At 43.3% G+C, this 19,035-nt stretch overlaps 1 protein-coding gene across 3 annotated transcripts in view; it reads left to right on the forward strand.

The window, feature by feature from the left end:
- Window positions 1-5,931: 5,931 nt before the first annotated feature.
- The window catches only part of Tep1 (telomerase associated protein 1), a 49,735-nt gene continuing 36,631 nt past the window's right edge, over window positions 5,932-19,035 (forward strand). The window contains exons 1-6 of one of the 3 annotated variants that reach the window (XM_029469133.2): window positions 5,932-6,020; window positions 12,757-13,347; window positions 14,503-14,676; window positions 15,266-15,400; window positions 18,079-18,240; window positions 18,727-18,888. In XM_029469133.2, coding sequence (XP_029324993.1) covers window positions 12,781-13,347; window positions 14,503-14,676; window positions 15,266-15,400; window positions 18,079-18,240; window positions 18,727-18,888 — 1,200 coding nt within the window. In that variant the 5' untranslated portion in view covers window positions 5,932-6,020; window positions 12,757-12,780. Of the gene's footprint in view, window positions 6,021-10,846; window positions 10,984-12,756; window positions 13,348-14,502; window positions 14,677-15,265; window positions 15,401-18,078; window positions 18,241-18,726; window positions 18,889-18,950; window positions 19,013-19,035 lie in introns of those variants that run through there. The other 2 variants (XM_021181922.3, XM_085828583.1) reach the window with 2 other exon arrangements.

Consider the following 19,035-nt stretch of genomic DNA (forward strand, 5'->3'; position numbering starts at 1 on the left):
TCAGATAACTATGAGCCTGTGAGGATGTTTCTCATCCAAGCCACCATAGTGAGGGAAAACATGTTGTAGAAATAATAGACAATACCACCCAGGCCCAACCTTTATTAGAAAAAATAAAGAAAGAAAAGAAAAACCAAAACCCCAAACCCACCAAAACCCAAAACCCAAAGCCCAAAAACCAAACCCATGGTTCAGAAGACAGAGGCTTTGATAATGTCCCACTACAAGAAACCACAGTAATCAGGGAGCATTCCAAATCTGAATTGCTTGAATTGGAATGTATTTATTTGTTTGTTTATTTATTGAGGGGGAGAGGCTCCTGAGGCTGTGAGACTTGGGGCCAGATTGGACCAGTTTGAGGGCTGTGGAAGTGGAAAAGCTGAGGAAAACAGGTATCCATCCCTTCTTAAAATAGAGCTTGCATAACCTGAAGCATATGATGGGCTTAATAGAGCTGAGTTCATATGATAATTGAACAAGAACTTGAGTTGAACATGGTGATGCAGGTGGAGATGACAGCCTGCAGGAGACAGTTCTCTCCTTCAGCCATGTGAAAGGAGGATTGGGAGAAGTTAGACCAATCAGGAAAGCAGGGATAGGCCCTATCAAGAGGGGTTGCCTCTTGCTTCTGGGTTTGGTCCCTGCAATAATCCCAATTGTTTCCAACTGCTAATAGCTAGAGAAAAAGAGCTTGCCTAAGGGAGGATATTGTGGGTGGGACAAATCTGGGAGAAAGAGAGGGAGTCAGGAAGGGATAGGGGCAGGGAGCCTACTAAGAAACCCACCCCTGAGGCCTGGAGAGATGGCTCAGTTGGTAGCTCATATATCTGTAATGGGATCCGATGCCCTCTTCTGGTGAGTCTGTAGACAGTGCACTCACATACCAAAATAAATAAACCTTTAAAAAAAGGAGGGGGGGGGGCATATCTATCAACTTGCACAAAGCTCAAGTCCAAGTGGATCAAGGACCTCAACATAAAACCAGATACACTGAATCTAATAGAAGAGAAAGTGGGTAAGAGCCTTGAACTCATTGGCACAGGGAAACATTTCCTGAACAGAACTCCAATGGCTCAGGCTCTAAGATCAAGAATGGGACTTCATGAAACTGGAAAACTTCTGTAAGACAAAAGACACAGTCAATAGGACAAATTGGTAACCTACAAACTGGGAAAAACTTCACTAACCCCACATCTGATAGGAGGCTCATATCCAAAATATATAAAAAATTCAAGAAACTAACTTCCAAAAAAATCAAATAATCCAAATTTAAAAATGGGGGACAGAGATAAAGAGAAAATTCACAATAGAAGAACCTCAAATGGCTGCAAGTACTTAAAGAAATGTTCAAACTAAAAGAAGCAAATACACCCAAGAGGAGTAGATGGCAGGAAATAATCAACTCGGGGGCTAAAATCAACCAAGTAGAAAGGAAAAGAATCAACAAAACTAGGAGCTGGTTCTTTGAGAAAATCTTATCTTTCTTTCTTTCTTTTGTTCCTTCCTTCCTTCCTTCCTCCCCCCTCTTTCTTTCTTTCCTTCTTTCTTTCTTTGCTTTTTATCAAATATAGTCAACAGGAATCAAACTGAAACAAGGAAACTTCAGTTGACAAAATGTCTCCAGCAGATTGTCTAGCAGGCAAAAGATCATTGAGTATTTTCTTGACTGATGATTTACATTGCAAGTGCCATCCCTGAACAGGCGGAATAAGAAATCAGTCTGCAGAAGATAGTAATTCTATTCCTTCATGACCTCTCCTTCAGTGCCTGCCTCTAAGTTCATGTTTGATTTCCTGTTCTGACTACCATTCATAATGTACTGCAAGATATAAGATGAAATAAACTTTTCTCCAAAAAAAGTTACAAATCTCTGGCATGAAATAATTTTAATAATCAACAATAAAATACTTATGACATTGGTGTAATTTTTTTAAAGAAAATCTAGGATTATCTTCTTAGAAATAAATATGTTTTCTCAATCCTAAAGAATTTAATCGTAATTGTGAGATTATACTTATCTTGTCTTCAACTCCATCAGAGACATGAGAGGAAATATATATTATGTGAGTATGCAAGAAGTACAGAGCAAGCAGCTTCCAAATCAACGGAAATGGGAGAGACCGCTGGCTGCCTGGACAATCAACTTAATTTTTTTAAGTCATGAGAGCAATCCATCATTTTTTTGGTAGGTTCCACATTGGATTCTTAGAAGGTTCTTTATTTTGACTTAAAATATCCTATAATTTCTCTTCTATGGCCTTCAATCTAGCATTTAATATTTTAGTCTTCTCTTTCTCTAGGTTTGTTTTATTCTCATCTCCCTTAAAGACAATAAATAAAATTATAATCATTACTGAACAAAAAGAAAAAAATAAAACAATGAAATAGTCAAAGTTCTTAGTCATCAGGGAAATGCATATCAAAATTACTCTGAGATTCCTCCTTATACTAACCAGAATGGCTAAGATCAAAAACTCAAGTGACAGCACATGCTGACAAGGATGTGAAGAAAGAGGAACTCTCTTCCTTTGCTGGTCGGATTGCAAGCTGGTACAACCACTCTGGAAATCAATCTGGAGGTTACTCAGAAAATTGGAAGTAGTTCTACATGAAGATCCAGCTATACCACTCTTGGCCATTGTCTTAGTCAGGGTTTCTATTCCTGCACAAACATCTTGGCCAAGAAGCAAATTGGGGAGGAAAGGGTTTATTCAGCTTACATTTCCATACTGCTGTTCATCACCAAGGAAGTCAGGACTGGAACTCAAGCAGGTCAGAAAGCAGGAGCTGATACAGAAGCCATGGAGGGATGTTCCTTACTGGCTTGCCTCCCCTGGCTTGCTCAGCCTGCTCTCTTATAGAACCAAGACTACCAGCCCAGAGATGGTCCCACCCACAAGGGGCCTTTCCCCCTTGATCACTAATTGAGAAAATGCCTTACAGTTGGATCTCATGGAGGCATTTCCTCAACTGAAGCTCCTTTTTCTGTGATAACTCCAGCTGTGTCAAGTTGACACAAAACTAGCCAGTACAGCCATATACCCAAAAGATGCCCACCATATCACAAGGACACTTGCTCCACTATGTTCATAGCAGCCTTATTTATAATAACCAGAAGCTGAAAACAACCCAGATGTCCCTCAATAGAGGAATGGATACAGAAAATGTGGTTCATTTACACAATGTAATACTACTCAGCTATTAAAAACAAGGACATCATGACTTTTGCAGGCAAATGGATGGAAGCAGAAAATATCATCCTGAGTGAGGTAACCCAGACCCAAAGGACACGTATGGTAGCTACTCACTGATAAGTGGATATTAGCCCAAAAGTACAGAACATGTAGGCTACATCCCACAGACTGCAAGAAGGTTAACAAGCAGAAGGGCCCTAGTGAGGAGGCTTCAATCCCACTTAGAAAGGGAGAAGAAAATAATCATGGGAGGCAGAGGGAGGGAGGGAGCTGGGTGGGAGAGGGGGAGGAGGAGGGGAAAGCAGGGCCGGATCAGGTATGGGGGGAGACAGGCTGGACTGTAAAAAAATACATATAAGTAAATTTTAAAAATCCCACCCAGAATCCCTGGGTTGACTCTCAGCTTTGAGGCCCTTCTCATCTTCTTGATGAGAGCAGTTTGTGTTATTTCATGTTACGTTTTTTTTTTTTGAGATTATAATATAATTACATCATTTTCCCCTTCCCTTTCCTCTCCCCAAACCCTCTCATATATCCTTCCCCTTGTTTTCTTTCAAATTCATGGCCTTTTTAAAAAAATAAACAAAACAAAACTTGGTTGTTATTACACACATATATGTGTATATTTATATTCCTAAATGTGTAAATGCAATTGGCTCAGCCTGTATAATATTAGTTGTATATATATATATATATATATATATATATATATATATATATATATGTTTTCAGTGCTGACCATGTGGTATGGCATAACAACTGCAGTTCTCTTCCTAGGGGAAGACTATTTTTCCCAACCCCAGCATTTCTTAGTTGGCTGCAGGTGGGGGTGTAGCCTCCCTGGCTTTCCCTGATCTGTGTTAACATGGCGACTGGTGTCATTACTCAGGTCACATTTAGGCAGCTATATTGGTGAGACTTCATGGGTGTGTAGCTTCTGGGAGACACTGTCTCGTAGCAAATTCCTCGATCCCCTGGATCTTACACTCTTCACATTCTGTCCTCTCGTAGCAAATTCCTCGATCCCCTGGATCTTACAATCTTCCCATTCTCTCCTTCACATCGATCCCCGAGCTTTGTTGCAAGAGTTGTTTTGTAGCTGTATCTGCTGGGATTGGGCTGTACAGCTGCAATTTGATTGGTTGCAGTTTTCTGTAATGATCGATGTCTGTTGCCAAGGGAAGTTTCCTTGATGAGGGGTGAGGACTACGCTTACCTGTGGATGTAAGAGAAAATATTTCGAATGTAGTCAGGGATTGTGCTGGATAGTTTATGTTAACTTGACACAAGCTCAAGCCATCTGCGGGGGTGGGGTGGGGAGGGGAGTAGACAAGCCCCATAGGGTGTTCTTTTAAATTCAGGATTGACGTTCCAGGGAGCAAATTCATTGTGGGTGGTGCCTTTTTATGGGGTGGTGGCCCTGGGTTATATAAAAAATCCAGGCTGAGCAAGCCACAAGGAGTAAACTAGGAAGCAAGTAGCACCCCTCCAAGGCCTGTCCTGACTTCTTTTGACTATGAACAGCATTGTGAAAGCACAAGTGGAACAACTGTTTTCCTCCCCAACTTACTTTTTGTCATGGTGTTTCGTCGCATCAATAGAAACACTAACAAAGGCAGGGACCATGATGGCTTAGTAAAGTGTTCTGTCTCTTTTAATCGTTTGTCTTTCTGTTTGCTGCTCTACCCCTCCCATCTGTCACCGGCCTCTCCTTGGTGTCTGCTGCTGCTGCTCTTCCTTCCACAGCTCTGTATACTGTCTCTCCCAGAGGTCCAACCCATCCTCTGTCATCCCACAGAACAAACCCTGCCGATTCCCTAACCAGCTTCCTCTTTTTCCCAGTCCACACATAACAATATGGGTCCCAGGGACCAAACTCAGGGTGTCAGCCTTGGCAGCAAGTGATGTTACCCCCTGAGCCACTCAGGTTCTAATATATGCAAAGAACTTGTTACTAGAGAGAAACAGTGCAAATTAACAGAATGTAGCAACATCCACCTATGTTTCTAAAGATCTAAGTGACAAACTATAGTCATGCAGTAGAAATACAGAAGTCCTCATAAATATCAGGGGATGGTGCAGGCAACCATAGTTGGGAGAATGAAAGCTTATTATAAACCCAAGTTTTCAACATCTTCGCTGTTAAAAGGTAGGTAAAACATAGCTTTCACATAGTCATTACATGAACAAGGTTATACTTTAACTACTGTTTCTTCCAGGTAAAGACTTTACGATTATATGTGAGCCTATTTTTTTTTTTTTTGTAAATATAAGTAACAGAACCATATGCAGAGTGGTTTTTAAAAAGTAATGCTGATGGTTGTTACAGAGGAGAAATATACACTATACATCTAAAGAAAGTTATTGGAGATGAAGGGGAAAGGATTCCTATAGAACCAGGGGTGTTTTCTCTGGCTTACTCCTTTGTAAGCTTCTTAGCTGAGGCTTGTCCTTCCCTGTTCAAAGTCTATCTTCTCCAGGATATTGCTGGAAACTCCCTAAACCCAACACACTATGTATTCCTGCAGTTTGTGTGTTGTATCATCCCCTTCGCCCTTGACAGAGGATTGTTGAATCAAAGTGGAGGAGGGCACCGAGTAGGAAATAAAACCGAGGCCAGCCAACCATTTTAATAGATGTAAGGGTCTTATCAAAAGGACTTCCGGGGCCTGCCAGATGGCTCTGCTGCTAAAAGCGTGCCACTACGTCTGACATTGGAGTTTGACCCCTGGAACCTCCCTGGTGGAAGGAGAAAGGCAACTCCCGTAAGTTATTGACCTCCACAAGTGTGCTACGGGCATACATGTATGTGTGCACACACACAAAGTAAGTACAAATGTAATAAGAATGTTTGAAAGGCTTCCAAAGATTGGAGGGAAGGGATACTGCCGACTTAGAGGCAAGTCAGTGTAGATGTTACCCTTGTCTGATGGCCACTGGAGTTCACTGTCACTTGACAACAGTTAGGGGTGTGGGTAATAGAGAGAGGAAAGTGGGGGAGGGGTATGAGAATAAAGTGTAATGACATGTGCATATGAAAATGTCATAATTATAAGGGGAGGAGTGGGGTGGGTATAATCAAAGTACACTGTATGAAATTATCTAAGAATTAAGAACAATATTTACAAAAGAAAATGTCATAATTAAGTCCATTACTTTGCATGCTAACTTAAAAGTCAATAAATTTTAGAGGCTGGAAATATGGCAAAGAGGTTAAGAGTATGCACTGCACTTCCAGAGAACCTGGGTTCAATCTCCAGCACTTATGCCAAGCGACTCATAATCACTTGTAGCTCCAGTTCCAAGGGATTCAATATTTTCTACCCTATCTCTTGGAGGGCACGCATATATGTGGCTACACACACACACACACAAACACAGATGTTGTTAAAAATAAATTCAAAAAAATAAATCTAAACACTTGAAGATAAAGAAAATACGAGATTTGAGAACTAAACAAATTCAAGGTGGTGGAAAGGACAGTGTCTCTTCAACTTGATTTGACAAAAATTCTTAGTGCAACAATGATTGTCAGCTAAAGAAAGAATGCTTCGACTCAAAAAAGGCGCTGCTTGGTGAAGTAGGGCATAAGGAAGAAAATGTGGGCAATTAACACTTAGCACCATCCAATTAAAAGACAAGCTGAGAGGGCTGGAGAGATGGCTCAGTGGTTAAGAGCTTTCAGAGGTCCTGAGTTCAATTTCCAGCAACCACATAGTGGCTCATAACCATCTATAATGAGATCTGATGCCCTCATTTGGCACACAGGTGTACATAGGGATAGTACACTGATATACATAAAATAAATAAATAAATCTTAAAACAAAAGACAATGTGAGTTTGGACTTGGAAACCATCTCACTTAAAAATTTTCTTTGTTGTGAGCAAAGATAAAACTTATGCTTTCAAGCTGGGTGTCGTGGCACATGCCTTTAATCCCAGCACTTGGGAGGCAGAGGCAGGAGGATTTCTGAGTTTGAGGTCAGCCTGGTCTACAAAGTGAGTTCCAGGACAGCCAGGGTTATACAGAGAAACCCTGTCTCGAAAAACCAACCCCCCCCAAAAAAAAACCCCAAAACCTTATGCTTTCCCCAAATCTAGAAACCAAGTCCAATTTTAAATTTTGTTTTATTTCTGTTTCTTTTTTAAAGAATTATTTATTTTATGTGTACACTTGTAGTCGTCTTCAGATACACCAGATGGTTGTGAGCCACCATGTGGTTGCTGGGAATTGAACTCAGGACTGCTGGAAGAACAGTCAGTAAACTTAAAACTGCTAAGCCATCTCTCCAGCCCTGGCTTTTTCTTTTTTTTCTTTTTTGTTTTTTCGAGACAGGGTTTCTGTTTCCACAGCAAGCACCAGGAATATAGTGGCAGGAGGATCACTTCAAAGTCAAGGCCAGCCTAGTCTACATATTGAGTTCTAGGTCATCTGGGACTTTGTAGTAAGTAAGACCTTAACTCAAAGAGCCAAACCAACTGGCCAACCAACCAAATAATAAAATCAAACAAAGCCGGGCGTGGTGGCGCACGCCTTTAATCCCAGCACTCGGGAGGCAGAGGCAGGCGGATTTCTGAGTTCGAGGCCAGCCTGGTCTACAAAGTGAGTTCCAGGACAGCCAAGGCTACACAGAGAAACCCTGTCTCGAAAAAAACAAACAAACAAACAAACAAACAAACAAAACAACAACAAAAACCAACCCATGGAGGTTAAAGCTTCCTAACAGCTAGCTGCTCACCTGAACTGAGAAATCGGATCTTCGGGATGGTGGGCACAGTTGACACAACCCAGTTTCAATTGCTGTGACAGGGAAGATTCCTTTGCTTCAACCTTGTACAAAAAAAGTTACTAAAATTACTTGGCATTAACTATTTTTCTATTGTTAAGCCTTAAGCTCAGCAGCCTTAAGGAAAGTAACTGAAATGTCCAATCTGCCTTTTGTCTCTGCCTCCTTCAGCCTTTCTGTCTATAAAAATATTGTTTCCTGCTTAGCCTACAGGAATGTATACTTTCTGAGGTGTTGCTCAAGTCTAGAATGACATATAACTATGGTCCTTAAGGCTTGCTGGGGTCGTTTTATAGTAGAGTACAGCTTTGCGTGCTTCTGGCTCTGAGTTGGAGCCATTGCACCACCATTCCTGAAAAAGAAAGAAGGGCATAGACGAGGTCTCACCTCCTGCTTCCCCTTTCTCCATATGTCTCTTATGATGGTTATCCTTTCTAATATATTATATGTATTTGTTTATGTTAATTTTATGTGTATGAGTGTTCGCTTGCATGTATGTAATGCATTGCTCAAGGAAGACAGAAGAGGGATTCAGACCGATTTAAACTGGAGTTACATTGGTTTGCCACCATGTCAGTACTGAGAATCGAAGAGAAGCCCCAGTGCTTCTCTGCTGAGCCTTGTGATGAGTATTCTTGCTTGTCAACTTGACGCATGTGGAAAAAAAGGAAACCTCAAATAAGGAATTGCCTCCATCAAATTGGCTCCATCAAATAAGGAATTGCTCCATCAATGGGCATGTTTATGGGGCGTCCATTATAATACTACTAATAACTGTTACTATTAATTGGTGAGGAGGGCCAAGGACACCATGGCAGTACCACCATGGCATTCGGGCCTGGGCTGTACAGGCAAGATGAGCAGAAGCAGAAAGCCAGCCAGGAAGCAGCATTCCTCTAATGCGTCCTCCTTGGCTTCCCACGGTGATGGTAGACCTGTAGAGGAAATAAACCCTTTCTTCCCCAAGTTGTTTTGTCAGTTTGTTCATATGTTTTGAATCCACAGCAATAGAAAGCAATAAAGAACATCTCATGCTAGAAACTTTGAATAGCCCTGGGTTTTAGATTTTCAGTCTCGTGGTAAGAATCGCAAACTCAGCATCCCTTCCCCTACAGAGAGATGTCAACTGAGACTGATGGCTATTAATATGGATGGTATTGCATTCTAGGGATGGTTTTAGAAATCTCTCTCTCTCTCTCTCTCCACACACACACACATACACACACACACACACACACACTTATTTCTCACAATCGGGATAATTTTTAGCATTCAATATTTAGTAGGTGGGACTTAAGAGTGCTAGACCCTTAGTAACTGTGCAGAGCACTTCTACAGTGAGGGGCATTCTTGTGCTTACAACTTTGAATGATTCTGCCAGCCATTCATGCACATTAAAAATCCACGGGGCTATGAGATGGTGGCATGCATTTTAATCCTAGCACCCAGGAAGCAGAGGCAGGCAGATCTCTGAGTTAAAGGCCGGCCTCGTCTACAGAGTGAGTTCCAGGATAGCCAGGGCTACACAGAGAAATCCTGTCTCAGAACAACAACAAAAATCTATTAAAATTACTATTTATCTTTAGGGGTTTCTAATTTTTATATTTATTTATTTACTTACTTACTTATTTTATGGAGGCAAATGCTCCCTAAGGAATCTGGCTGGAACTTGAGATCCTTCTGCTTCAGCCTTTAAAATCTCTGGAATTATAAGGGTATACTACCCGGCTAGTAGTAATTTACATATAAAACAGACCTCCCCACTTTGTATTTATGAGTTTTGCCTCTATGTATGTCTGTGCACCACCTTCATGCCAAGTGCTCTTGGCGTTTAGAAGAGGGCACCATGGGTAATTAGAGTTACCAGTGGTTGTGAGGCATGATGAGGGTGCTGGGTACTGAACCTGGGCCTTCTGTAAAAACAGATTCTCTTCATTTCTGAGCCATTAGAGGGCAGCCTGGTCTACATAATGAGCTGCAGGCCAGCTGGGGTTATATAGATAGACCTTGTCTAAAAATAAAAGCCCAAATCCCCAAAATCAAAAATTTAAAAATTTTGTTGCTGGGCATGGTGGTGGTGGGATATTCCTTTAAATCCCAGGAGTTGGGAGGCAGGGGCAGGCGGATCTCTGTGAGTCAGAAGCCAGCCTGGTCTAAACAGTGAGTTCCAGGACATCCAGGGTTACATAGAGAGACCCTGTCTGAAAAAGAAAGAAAGAAACAATCAAAAAGGTTTGGTTTATTATCTCAGGTAGTTTGTCGCAGTAACAAAAAGATAACGTAATGAACTCAAATACCATGGGTAGCGTTAACTCTACGATCTTCCTGCCAGAGCCTTCTAAGTACTAGGATTAAATGTGTGTGCCACCATTCCGAACCATATTTTCAGAGGTTTTCAGTCAAGGACCCTCTTGCTTTGGCCTGTGGCAAAGCAGTTTACGGATGGGTTGGAGTGGGATTGAGTGGGGTGGCGACAGACGAAACTGTTTACTTCCATGGTGGATGAAAGGAAGCAAAAGGGAGAGAAAGGGCCTGCCTTTCAAAGTTCAGCCAAGGGAACACTCTCAGCGATCTTTCTTTCTAAACGTTTCACCACCTCCCAACAGCTGCCCAAGGCTGGCATGATTTTAGCACATAAGCCTCTGGGGTATTTTCAGGATACATAATACCATCAGAACATGACTGTATTGGGTGGAAATACAGCTCGGTTGGTAAAGTTGGCCTAGCCGGAAGTATGAATCCCTAAACTGTGCAAATCAAACCGGGTGTGGTTAGCACAACCCTGTAATCCCGGCATTTACGATATCCACCCGCGGCAGCCCCGCCCTCAGCCCCGCCCCTCCCTCGCCCAGCCTCGCCCCTTGGCCTCGCTAGGGTGTTGGTTTTCTTTCAGTTCTCTACTTCCAACCAGTCCACTGGCTGACCCAGGCCGGTTTCTGCTCCCAGTTGCGGAGAACCAACGCGCCCCTCTTTGCGCACAGCTTTTCCAATCCTGAGCGCAGGTAGAGCCCTGGCCGAGACCTGTGTCAGCTGGACTCCGGGAAGGACGTCCGAGCGAGCGTGGTGCAGCCGCTTAGTCCTTCCGGGCGGCTGGCAGGGAGGTGGGGTGGCCTTAGTGGGGCGGAGGGATAGAGGCTCAGAGAGAAGGGGTTCCTTTTGCCTTAAAGAATCCTAGAAGGAGGGAGTGACTGTAACAAATGAAGAGTGTTGTGATCACTTTTGGCAACAGAAACTCACTAGACTGACACGTTTAACAGTAATGGACACTAAGGTGCCAACATGGCAGGCTTCCACAACTTCCTAAGAAAAGAATAGTGGCTGAAGTATGGCCTCAGGTGCAAGGCCAAAGAAAAGGGACCAGGGTAGGAGTGGAGGCAGGTATACATACATACTAGTGTATACACAGAATATCAGTATAAAACTATCAATACCTGTTATCTCTGGAACTTGGGGAAGAACTTTAAAGCTTTCAGAAGTTTATCAGAATCTCTATAAACTCCAGAGAGGAAAAAAGTTACATGCCTTTATTTCTCTGTTAACTTAAAATTTTAATTGAGAACTTGTTTTTCACTCTTGGATTATGCCAGATGTGGCTGTCTATGTCTTAATCCTAGCACTGGGGAGACAGAGGCAGGTGGCTCTCTGTGAGTTGGAATCTGTATAATAGTTCCAGGTCAGCCAGACCTTTTTAGTGAGACCTTGTTTCAATACATACATACATATATACATATTGGATTAATTCTGAAATTCCTTATTACTCGTTGGGTGTGCATATGTGTGTATGTGTTTGTGTGTGCAAGAGTATGTGCATATGCGGATATATATACACGGGTATGTGGAGACTAGAACTCCACACCAGGTGTCTTATTCTATTGCTTCCCGAGTTACTTTTGGTAGGCTGGCTGGCCAGCTTGATGTAAGAATCTGCCTGCCTTTCAGTGTTGGGATTACAGTCATAGACTACTGAGCTTTACTGTCATCTAGATGTTTTATCAACTGACCTATCTTTCTAGCTTCCCACTTTTTTTTTTTTTTTTTGACAAAGTCTCCTATATTCCAGGGTGATTTTGATCTTTTAACTTGCTATGTAGCCAAGGATGACCTTTGAACTCCTAATCCTTCTGCCTCAGTCTCAAGTGCTGGGAGTGCAGGTGTATGCCAGCCCAGCCCTCACTACTTTTTTTTTCCTTGTAGTACAGGGACATGAGAGGAATAGCAAGACACATTTTCTTTTGAGAAAGAGAGTGTCAGTGCTCATGTGGACCTGGAATTTGCTATGTAGCCCAGGCTGGCCTCCATGTTCTTATGCTCTCCTCTTCAGCTGTGATTCTAGACAGGTCGCCGCTATGCCATGCCAGGCTTCTCTCTAAGCTTTTGCTTTCCCTTTTCCCCCTGTCCCCTTAGAATTATGCCTGGGTAAATCTAAAAGGGGGGGCCAGCAAGATGGTTTAAAGTGATTGCTGTACAACACCTCAATACCGACCACTGGAGTTCAATCCCCACATCCCACTATAGGGGGAGAGAACCAACTCCCAAGGATTGTCCTCCAGCCTCACACATGCTGTGACATGCATGGGCAAACTTATAGACACACCTGTCTCCCCCTCTCCCTCTCTCAATACACACACACACACACACACACACACACGATACTACTACTAATAATAACATAATTTTAAGAAGTAAAAATATTTGTTGCCTATCACTGGCACAAACAGATGAGTATGGAGTTGATATGTTTCTAGTGCATCTCATCACCTGTTTTTTTCTTCTAGGCATATGTTGATTGTTCTTCAGCTATGGAGAAGCTCTGTGGGCATGTGCCTGGCCATTCAGACATCCTCTCCTTGAAGAACCGGTGCCTGACCATGCTCCCTGACCTCCAGCCCCTGGAGAAAATACATGGACATAGATCTGTCCACTCAGACATCCTTTCCTTGGAGAACCAGTGTCTGACCATGCTCCCTGACCTCCAGCCCACGGAGAGAATAGATGGGCATGTGCCTGGCCATTCAGACATCCTCTCCTTGGAGAATCGGTGCCTGACCATGCTCCCTGACCTCCAGCCTCTGGAGAAGCTATGTGGACATATGTCTAGTCATCCAGACGTCCTCTCTTTGGAAAACCGATGTCTAGCTACTCTCCCCACTGTAAAGAGCACTGCATTGACCAGCCCCTTGCTCCAGGGTCTTCACATATCTCATATGGCACAAGCTGATCTTCATAGCCTGAAAACTAGCAACCACCTGTTCCCTGAGCTTCCTACTAAGAAGACTCCATGTTTCTCTGAGGAACTAGACCTTCCAACTGGACCCAGGGCCCTGAAATCCATGTCTGCTACAGCTCAAGTCCAGGAAGTAGCCTTGGTATTTGCTTTTGGGTGCTCATCTTGACTCTAGCCTTTTTTTGTTGTATGCTCTGTTAGTAGATTGATTTCAGTGCCTTAGTTTCCACCTCTGATGATCTGTGTCTGGGGACCTTCTTTTCTCAGCATTTTTGGTATCAGCCTTTTGGTTCTTTTTGGATAGTTCTAGGAATTGAACCCAGAGGCAGGCACATGGTAGGTAGGCACTCTATTACTGAGTCTCTCATGACCTTTCTGAAGTACTCTTTACCTCAGGGCTGTTTTCATTGGCATCTTTATTCTTATCAAATATCTAGTGATTCTGGGTAATAGATCTTGCCTCTAGAAAGCCTCCGATCAAGAAGAAATCCAGCATGATTATCATAACAAAGTTATGCCTCAAAGGATGCCTTTGAGGCTAGACATGCTGATCTGTCTGTATCTGAGCTCACTTCCTTGAATGCTCTTGTGTTTACACATGTAAGCACATTTAGTTCATAGATCAGAATTAGCAGACAGGACCGCATTTCCTCTGTGGATACGTGGGGAAAAGTTAACCTGAACTTATTGTATCTCAGCTAACTATAAAGTATATAGTATATAGTTTGCCTTAGGCAAAGCTAATATTCCCCCTGGAGCTTTGAGTTCCTCATCTTTCAAATCAAGTCAGTGAAAAATGTGCTTCACAAGGTTCTCTTTCGAAGTACAGCTGCTATTGCCCTTACGTGATTTGCAGTTTGTAGAGTCAGACATACCTTATTCCACCAAATCTTTCAACAGCCCTATCAGGGAGGTGATAGTGAATGAAGAAGCTCGGGGCTTCTGGGGAATAGACTTGGGGCTTGGCATTCTTCTGACTCAGAAGGCACCATAATGAATTTAGAAGGTATGTGAGATGGCCCCGGCTCCCAGACTTGCAATCATGAAATGGCAGTGGGGAAGACCACGGAGCATCTGAGGAAAAACCCAGAAGGCTGGGTAGAGAGAGGTAGTGTGAGAAAGAGCACCAAGCTGGAGACAGGCCAGACTAAAGGTGATTAGTGTGGGGGTAAAGGGAGAGGGCTTATTAGTTTAGAGATTTGGACCTTTCATATCTCTAAGAGATACTTTCCTACCTCTCTGTTGGAGGGCTGTGCATGCGTACATGGTGCGATTTTATAACTGCCACTGTTTGTAGGGTCAATGGTGCAAAGAAAAGGAATTTCAAGAAGAAGAAAGTGCAGAAGTCCCAATGCCTTTGTACAGTCTAAGCTTGGGTGAAGAAGAAGTAGAGGCACCGGTCTTAAAACTCACATCTGGAGACTCTGACTTTCATCCTGAAACCACTGACCAGATCCTTCAGGAGAAGAAGGTAGAACTTCCAGAGTTGGGAGGTTCATGGTGGAGGGAAGGGTGAGGCTGGAGACCTGAATCGGGGCATCTCCCCATGTGGAACATGGTAGAGGGAAATGATCTCATTTCCTGCTTCCTAATCTATGTGTTCAGCCTCTCAGTTGAATAGACATCTTTCTGAACCTTGATCCACATTTTCTGTACCTATTTATTTATTTATTTATGCCTATGAGTATTTGCCTACATTTGTAGGTAGGCACTGTTTGTATCTTGTGCGTGTGGAGGTCAGGAAGGATGTCAGACCCCTCTGGGCATGGTGGCCCATGACTTGTATTCTGAGTATTTAGGAGGCAGAGGCAAGTGGATCTCTGGAAGTTTGAAGCCAACCTGCTCTAGGGCTACAAACTGAGACTGCCCCCTGCATCTGTCCCGCACTCTGGAGCTGGATTTAAAGGAGGTCATGAACCAATGTGGGTACTAGGAACTCAACCTGGGTCCTCTGCAGCAAATGCTTTTAACCACTGAAGCATCTCCCCAGCTCCTCTGTCCTTGACTGTACAAGTTGGTCTGTGTAGATCTGTATTTACTCCCTTCTTCTGTGTTTCAAGATGGCTCTCTTGACCTTACTCTGCTCTGCTCTGGCCTCAAATGTGAATGTGAAAGATGCATCTGACCTTACCCGGGCATCCATCCTTGAAGTCTGTAGTGCACTGGCCTCCTTGGAACCGGAGTTCATCCTTAAGGTATTGCGGTATGAAGGAGTGGGGAGAAGAGGGAGAGATTAATGTAGTTAAGGTATGAAGAGCTGGTTATTGGCTCCACGTGGGAATGCAAGAAACAGTTGCTCAGGAAGGGAGCAAGATGTCTGGGCAGTCTGGGGCCTAGTCCCTGGGGTTCTGTGGAGTGGAGAAAAGGGAGATGGGGTAAGGTATACTAGAATTGGTTTACACAGCTAAATGCACAAAGCTAGGCTGTGGGAATCTTGTTAACATGATGAAACTTGGATCTGGACGCCTGAGTATGTAAAACTCTTCCCCAGATATGTGTGAAGTAGACAAATAAATGATGGCTGCTTCAGAAGGAGAGAAGAGGGATGTTCTAGTTTCATTCTGTGCCTGCAATAAGGCACTCTAACCAAAAGCCACTTAGGAGAGGAGAGAGGACTGCTCTGTTTTTGCTTATACTTCCGGTCACAATCCATCACTGAGAGAGGTTAGTGCAGAAACTTGAGGTAGTAGCCATGGTAGAACACCATGAGCTCAAAGGATTGTCACGAAATGAACACAGTTGTTTAATCTTGCTCATTACTTCCAGAATCAGAATATTACTACAGTCTCTCACAGAAGCTACCTCAGGCCCAGTCCCTGTCACTTTCCCCTACAGCAAAACCAGCCACCAACCTCGGAGAAGTTGCCCAGGAAGGAAGCAGCCCTCAAGTCTTAGTCAGGGTTTCTATTCCTGCACAAACATCATGACCAAGAAGCAAGTTGGGGAGGAAAGGGTTTATTCAGCTTACACTTCCATACTGCTGTTCATCACCGAAGGAAGTTAGGACTGGAACTAAGCAGGTCAGGAAGCAGGAGCTGATGCAGAGGCCATGGAGGGATGTTCTTTACTGGCTTGCTTCCCCTGGCTTGCTGAGCTTGCTTTCTTATAGAACCCAAGACTGCCAGCCCAGAGATAATACCACCCACAAGGGGCCCTCCTGCCTTGATCACTTGAGAAAATGCCCCACAGCTGGATCTCATGGAGGCACTTCCCCAACTGAAGCTCCTTTTTCTGTGATAACTCCAGCTGTGTCAAGTTGACACAAAACCAACCAGTACACCTCAGTTAGGTCCTCCTTGTTTGGGGGGAAAGGGGTAGGGAAAATTAGGATGCTAACTTCAAACACCACTTCTCAATTTCATATACCTATATATATTTTATAACATTTATTACATATATGTATTAACATAACATTCATTCACAATATTGCATACAGCTGGAGTTTACTGTTGTAGTAAGTCTACATTCCACAGCTCATCTATGCTACAATTTAGCAGTGAACTGTTTGTACTTCTAGGCCATCACAAATAATGTTGCCCCGAACACATATGCTATTTAAGTGTACTCATACAGCCTTTTCAATTTTATTTTTGTACCAGGATTAAACATTTCAGATACCGATGAACCATTATTCAAAAGTATTTGTACCAATTCCAACTCTTTAGCTAGCTTCCTTATACAGTACAGGATGACCTGCCTAGAGCTAATGCCACCCACAGTGGAGCAAATAATAATTAAGATGATCTCCTCCCAGACACGCCCACTGGCCAGTCAGATCTAGGGAGTACCTCCCCTTAGGTTTCCCTCTCAGATGACTCTAGGCTGTCAAGTTGACAAAACTAACCAGGACAAGGGGAAAATGTTTTCTGTGAAGCTTTGGAAGATGACAGGTTTAATCAGCAATTGAACCCTTAGTAAAAGGTTTTTTTTGCTTTTCTAACAAATAGTATTTTATTTTACTAAGCAATAATCTGGATACTGAATATCTTTTTCTTAATATGATTTAGTGTAATTTTTTTTAACCCTGCCATATCCGGGGATCCATCCCATAATCAGCCTCCAAACGCTGACACCATTGCATACACTAGCAAGATTTTGCTGATAGGACCCTGATATAGCAGTCTCTAGTGAGACTACGCCAGGGCCTAGCAAACACAGAAGTGGATGCTCACAGTCAGCTATTGGATGGATCACAGGGCCCCCAATGGAGGAGCTAGAGAAAATACCCAAGGAGCTAAAGGGATCTGCAACCCTATAGTTGGAACAACATTATGAACTAACCAGTACCCCGGAGCTCTTGACTCTAGCTGCATATGTATCAAAAGATGGCCTAGTTGGCCATCACTGGAAAGAGAGGCCCATTGGACTTGCAAACTTTATATGCCCCAGTACAGGGGAATACCAGGGCCAAAAAGTGGGAGTGGGTGGGTAGGGGGGTAGGGGGGAGGTTATGGGGGACTTTTGGGATAGCACTGGAAATGTAAATGAGGAAAATACCTAATAAAAAAATTAAAAAAAAAAAAGATTTAGTATAATTTTAAGGCTCACAGTTAGCAGAAAGATTTCAGGAAGATCAGAACTAGTTGTCAGCCTGTTATTTCTCTCTCGTTTACAATGCACCCATGTTGCAATCAGTGAGTTTTTGATAGATGTTGGTATGAAGACTCTTCCAGACTAGGTCAGGCCTGGCTGATGTAGAAGATGTAGAAGATGGCCGGGAGATGGCTTAATGCTTGTGTTTTATCTTTCCGTAGGTGGTGTGGCGTGCTCAGAAATGGTTTTATACTGGCAGATTCAATAAGCCAGATAGTTTAGGGCATGGAGCTGTAGGATAAGTGACCAACATGCCAATCTCTTCTACCCTCCCCCGCAGGCATCTTTGTATGCTCGGCAGCAACTTAACCTCCGGGACATCGCCAACACAGTTCTGGCTGTGGCTGCCCTCTTGCCAGCCTGCCGCCCCCATGTACGACGGTATTACTCCGCCATTGTTCACCTGCCTTCAGACTGGATCCAGGTAGCTGAGTTCTACCAGGTATGGTACTTAGCACTCTGCACTTTGACCTTTCTTCTTTTCCCCTTTTGTTCATAGAGGACATTTTTAGACAAGGTAGCTTCCCCCACCCTCCCGTTTTCCTGCGTTCAAGTGCCCAGAGAGGGTAAGTTTTCTCTCTAAGAGCCGAGTAGACTAATGGAATAATGAGATGCGGATTGGATCAAAGTTTGAGAAAAAGTTGGTCTTATTCTGGACTTTCTTTATTTTTTTAAATTAATTATTTTATTTATTTACATCCCAATTGTTGCCCTCCCACTACCCTCAGACTTCCTTTTAACAGTGATGCACTTAGAGAAAACTGCTGATTTGTCTTGAACACAGAAATGTAATTTTGGACATGGGAGTAGGAAAATGTTCCCTGTTTGTCTCCATGTAACTCTAGGATGTGTGTGTGTGTGTGTGTGTGTGTGTGTGTGTGGTGGGTTCTGCTGAGTTTTTTTGTTTGTTTGTTTGTTTTTTCTACAGAGCCTGGCAGAAGGGGATGAGAAGAAGTTGGTGTCCCTGCCTGCCTGTCTCCGAGCTGCCATGACCGACAAATTTGCAGAGTTTGATGAGTACCAGCTGGCTAAGTACAACCCACGGAAACATCGGTCCAAGAGGCGGTCCCGCCAGCCACCCCGCCCTCAGGTCAGTCTTTGCCTCAGCCCTGGGAGTTCATGGCCCCTTTTCTCTGGGGAGGGAGGGAGAGCTCCTATCCGCAAGTATCTGACATGTTTATATTCCAGAAAGCAGAGAAGACAGAGAGGCCCAGGTAACCTGGGTAGCGCTCAGGGC

Source organism: Mus caroli, unplaced genomic scaffold (assembly GCF_978045245.1).
Source record: "Mus caroli unplaced genomic scaffold, Mus_caroli_1 scaffold_12, whole genome shotgun sequence".
NCBI classification, from domain to species: Eukaryota; Metazoa; Chordata; class Mammalia; order Rodentia; family Muridae; genus Mus; species Mus caroli.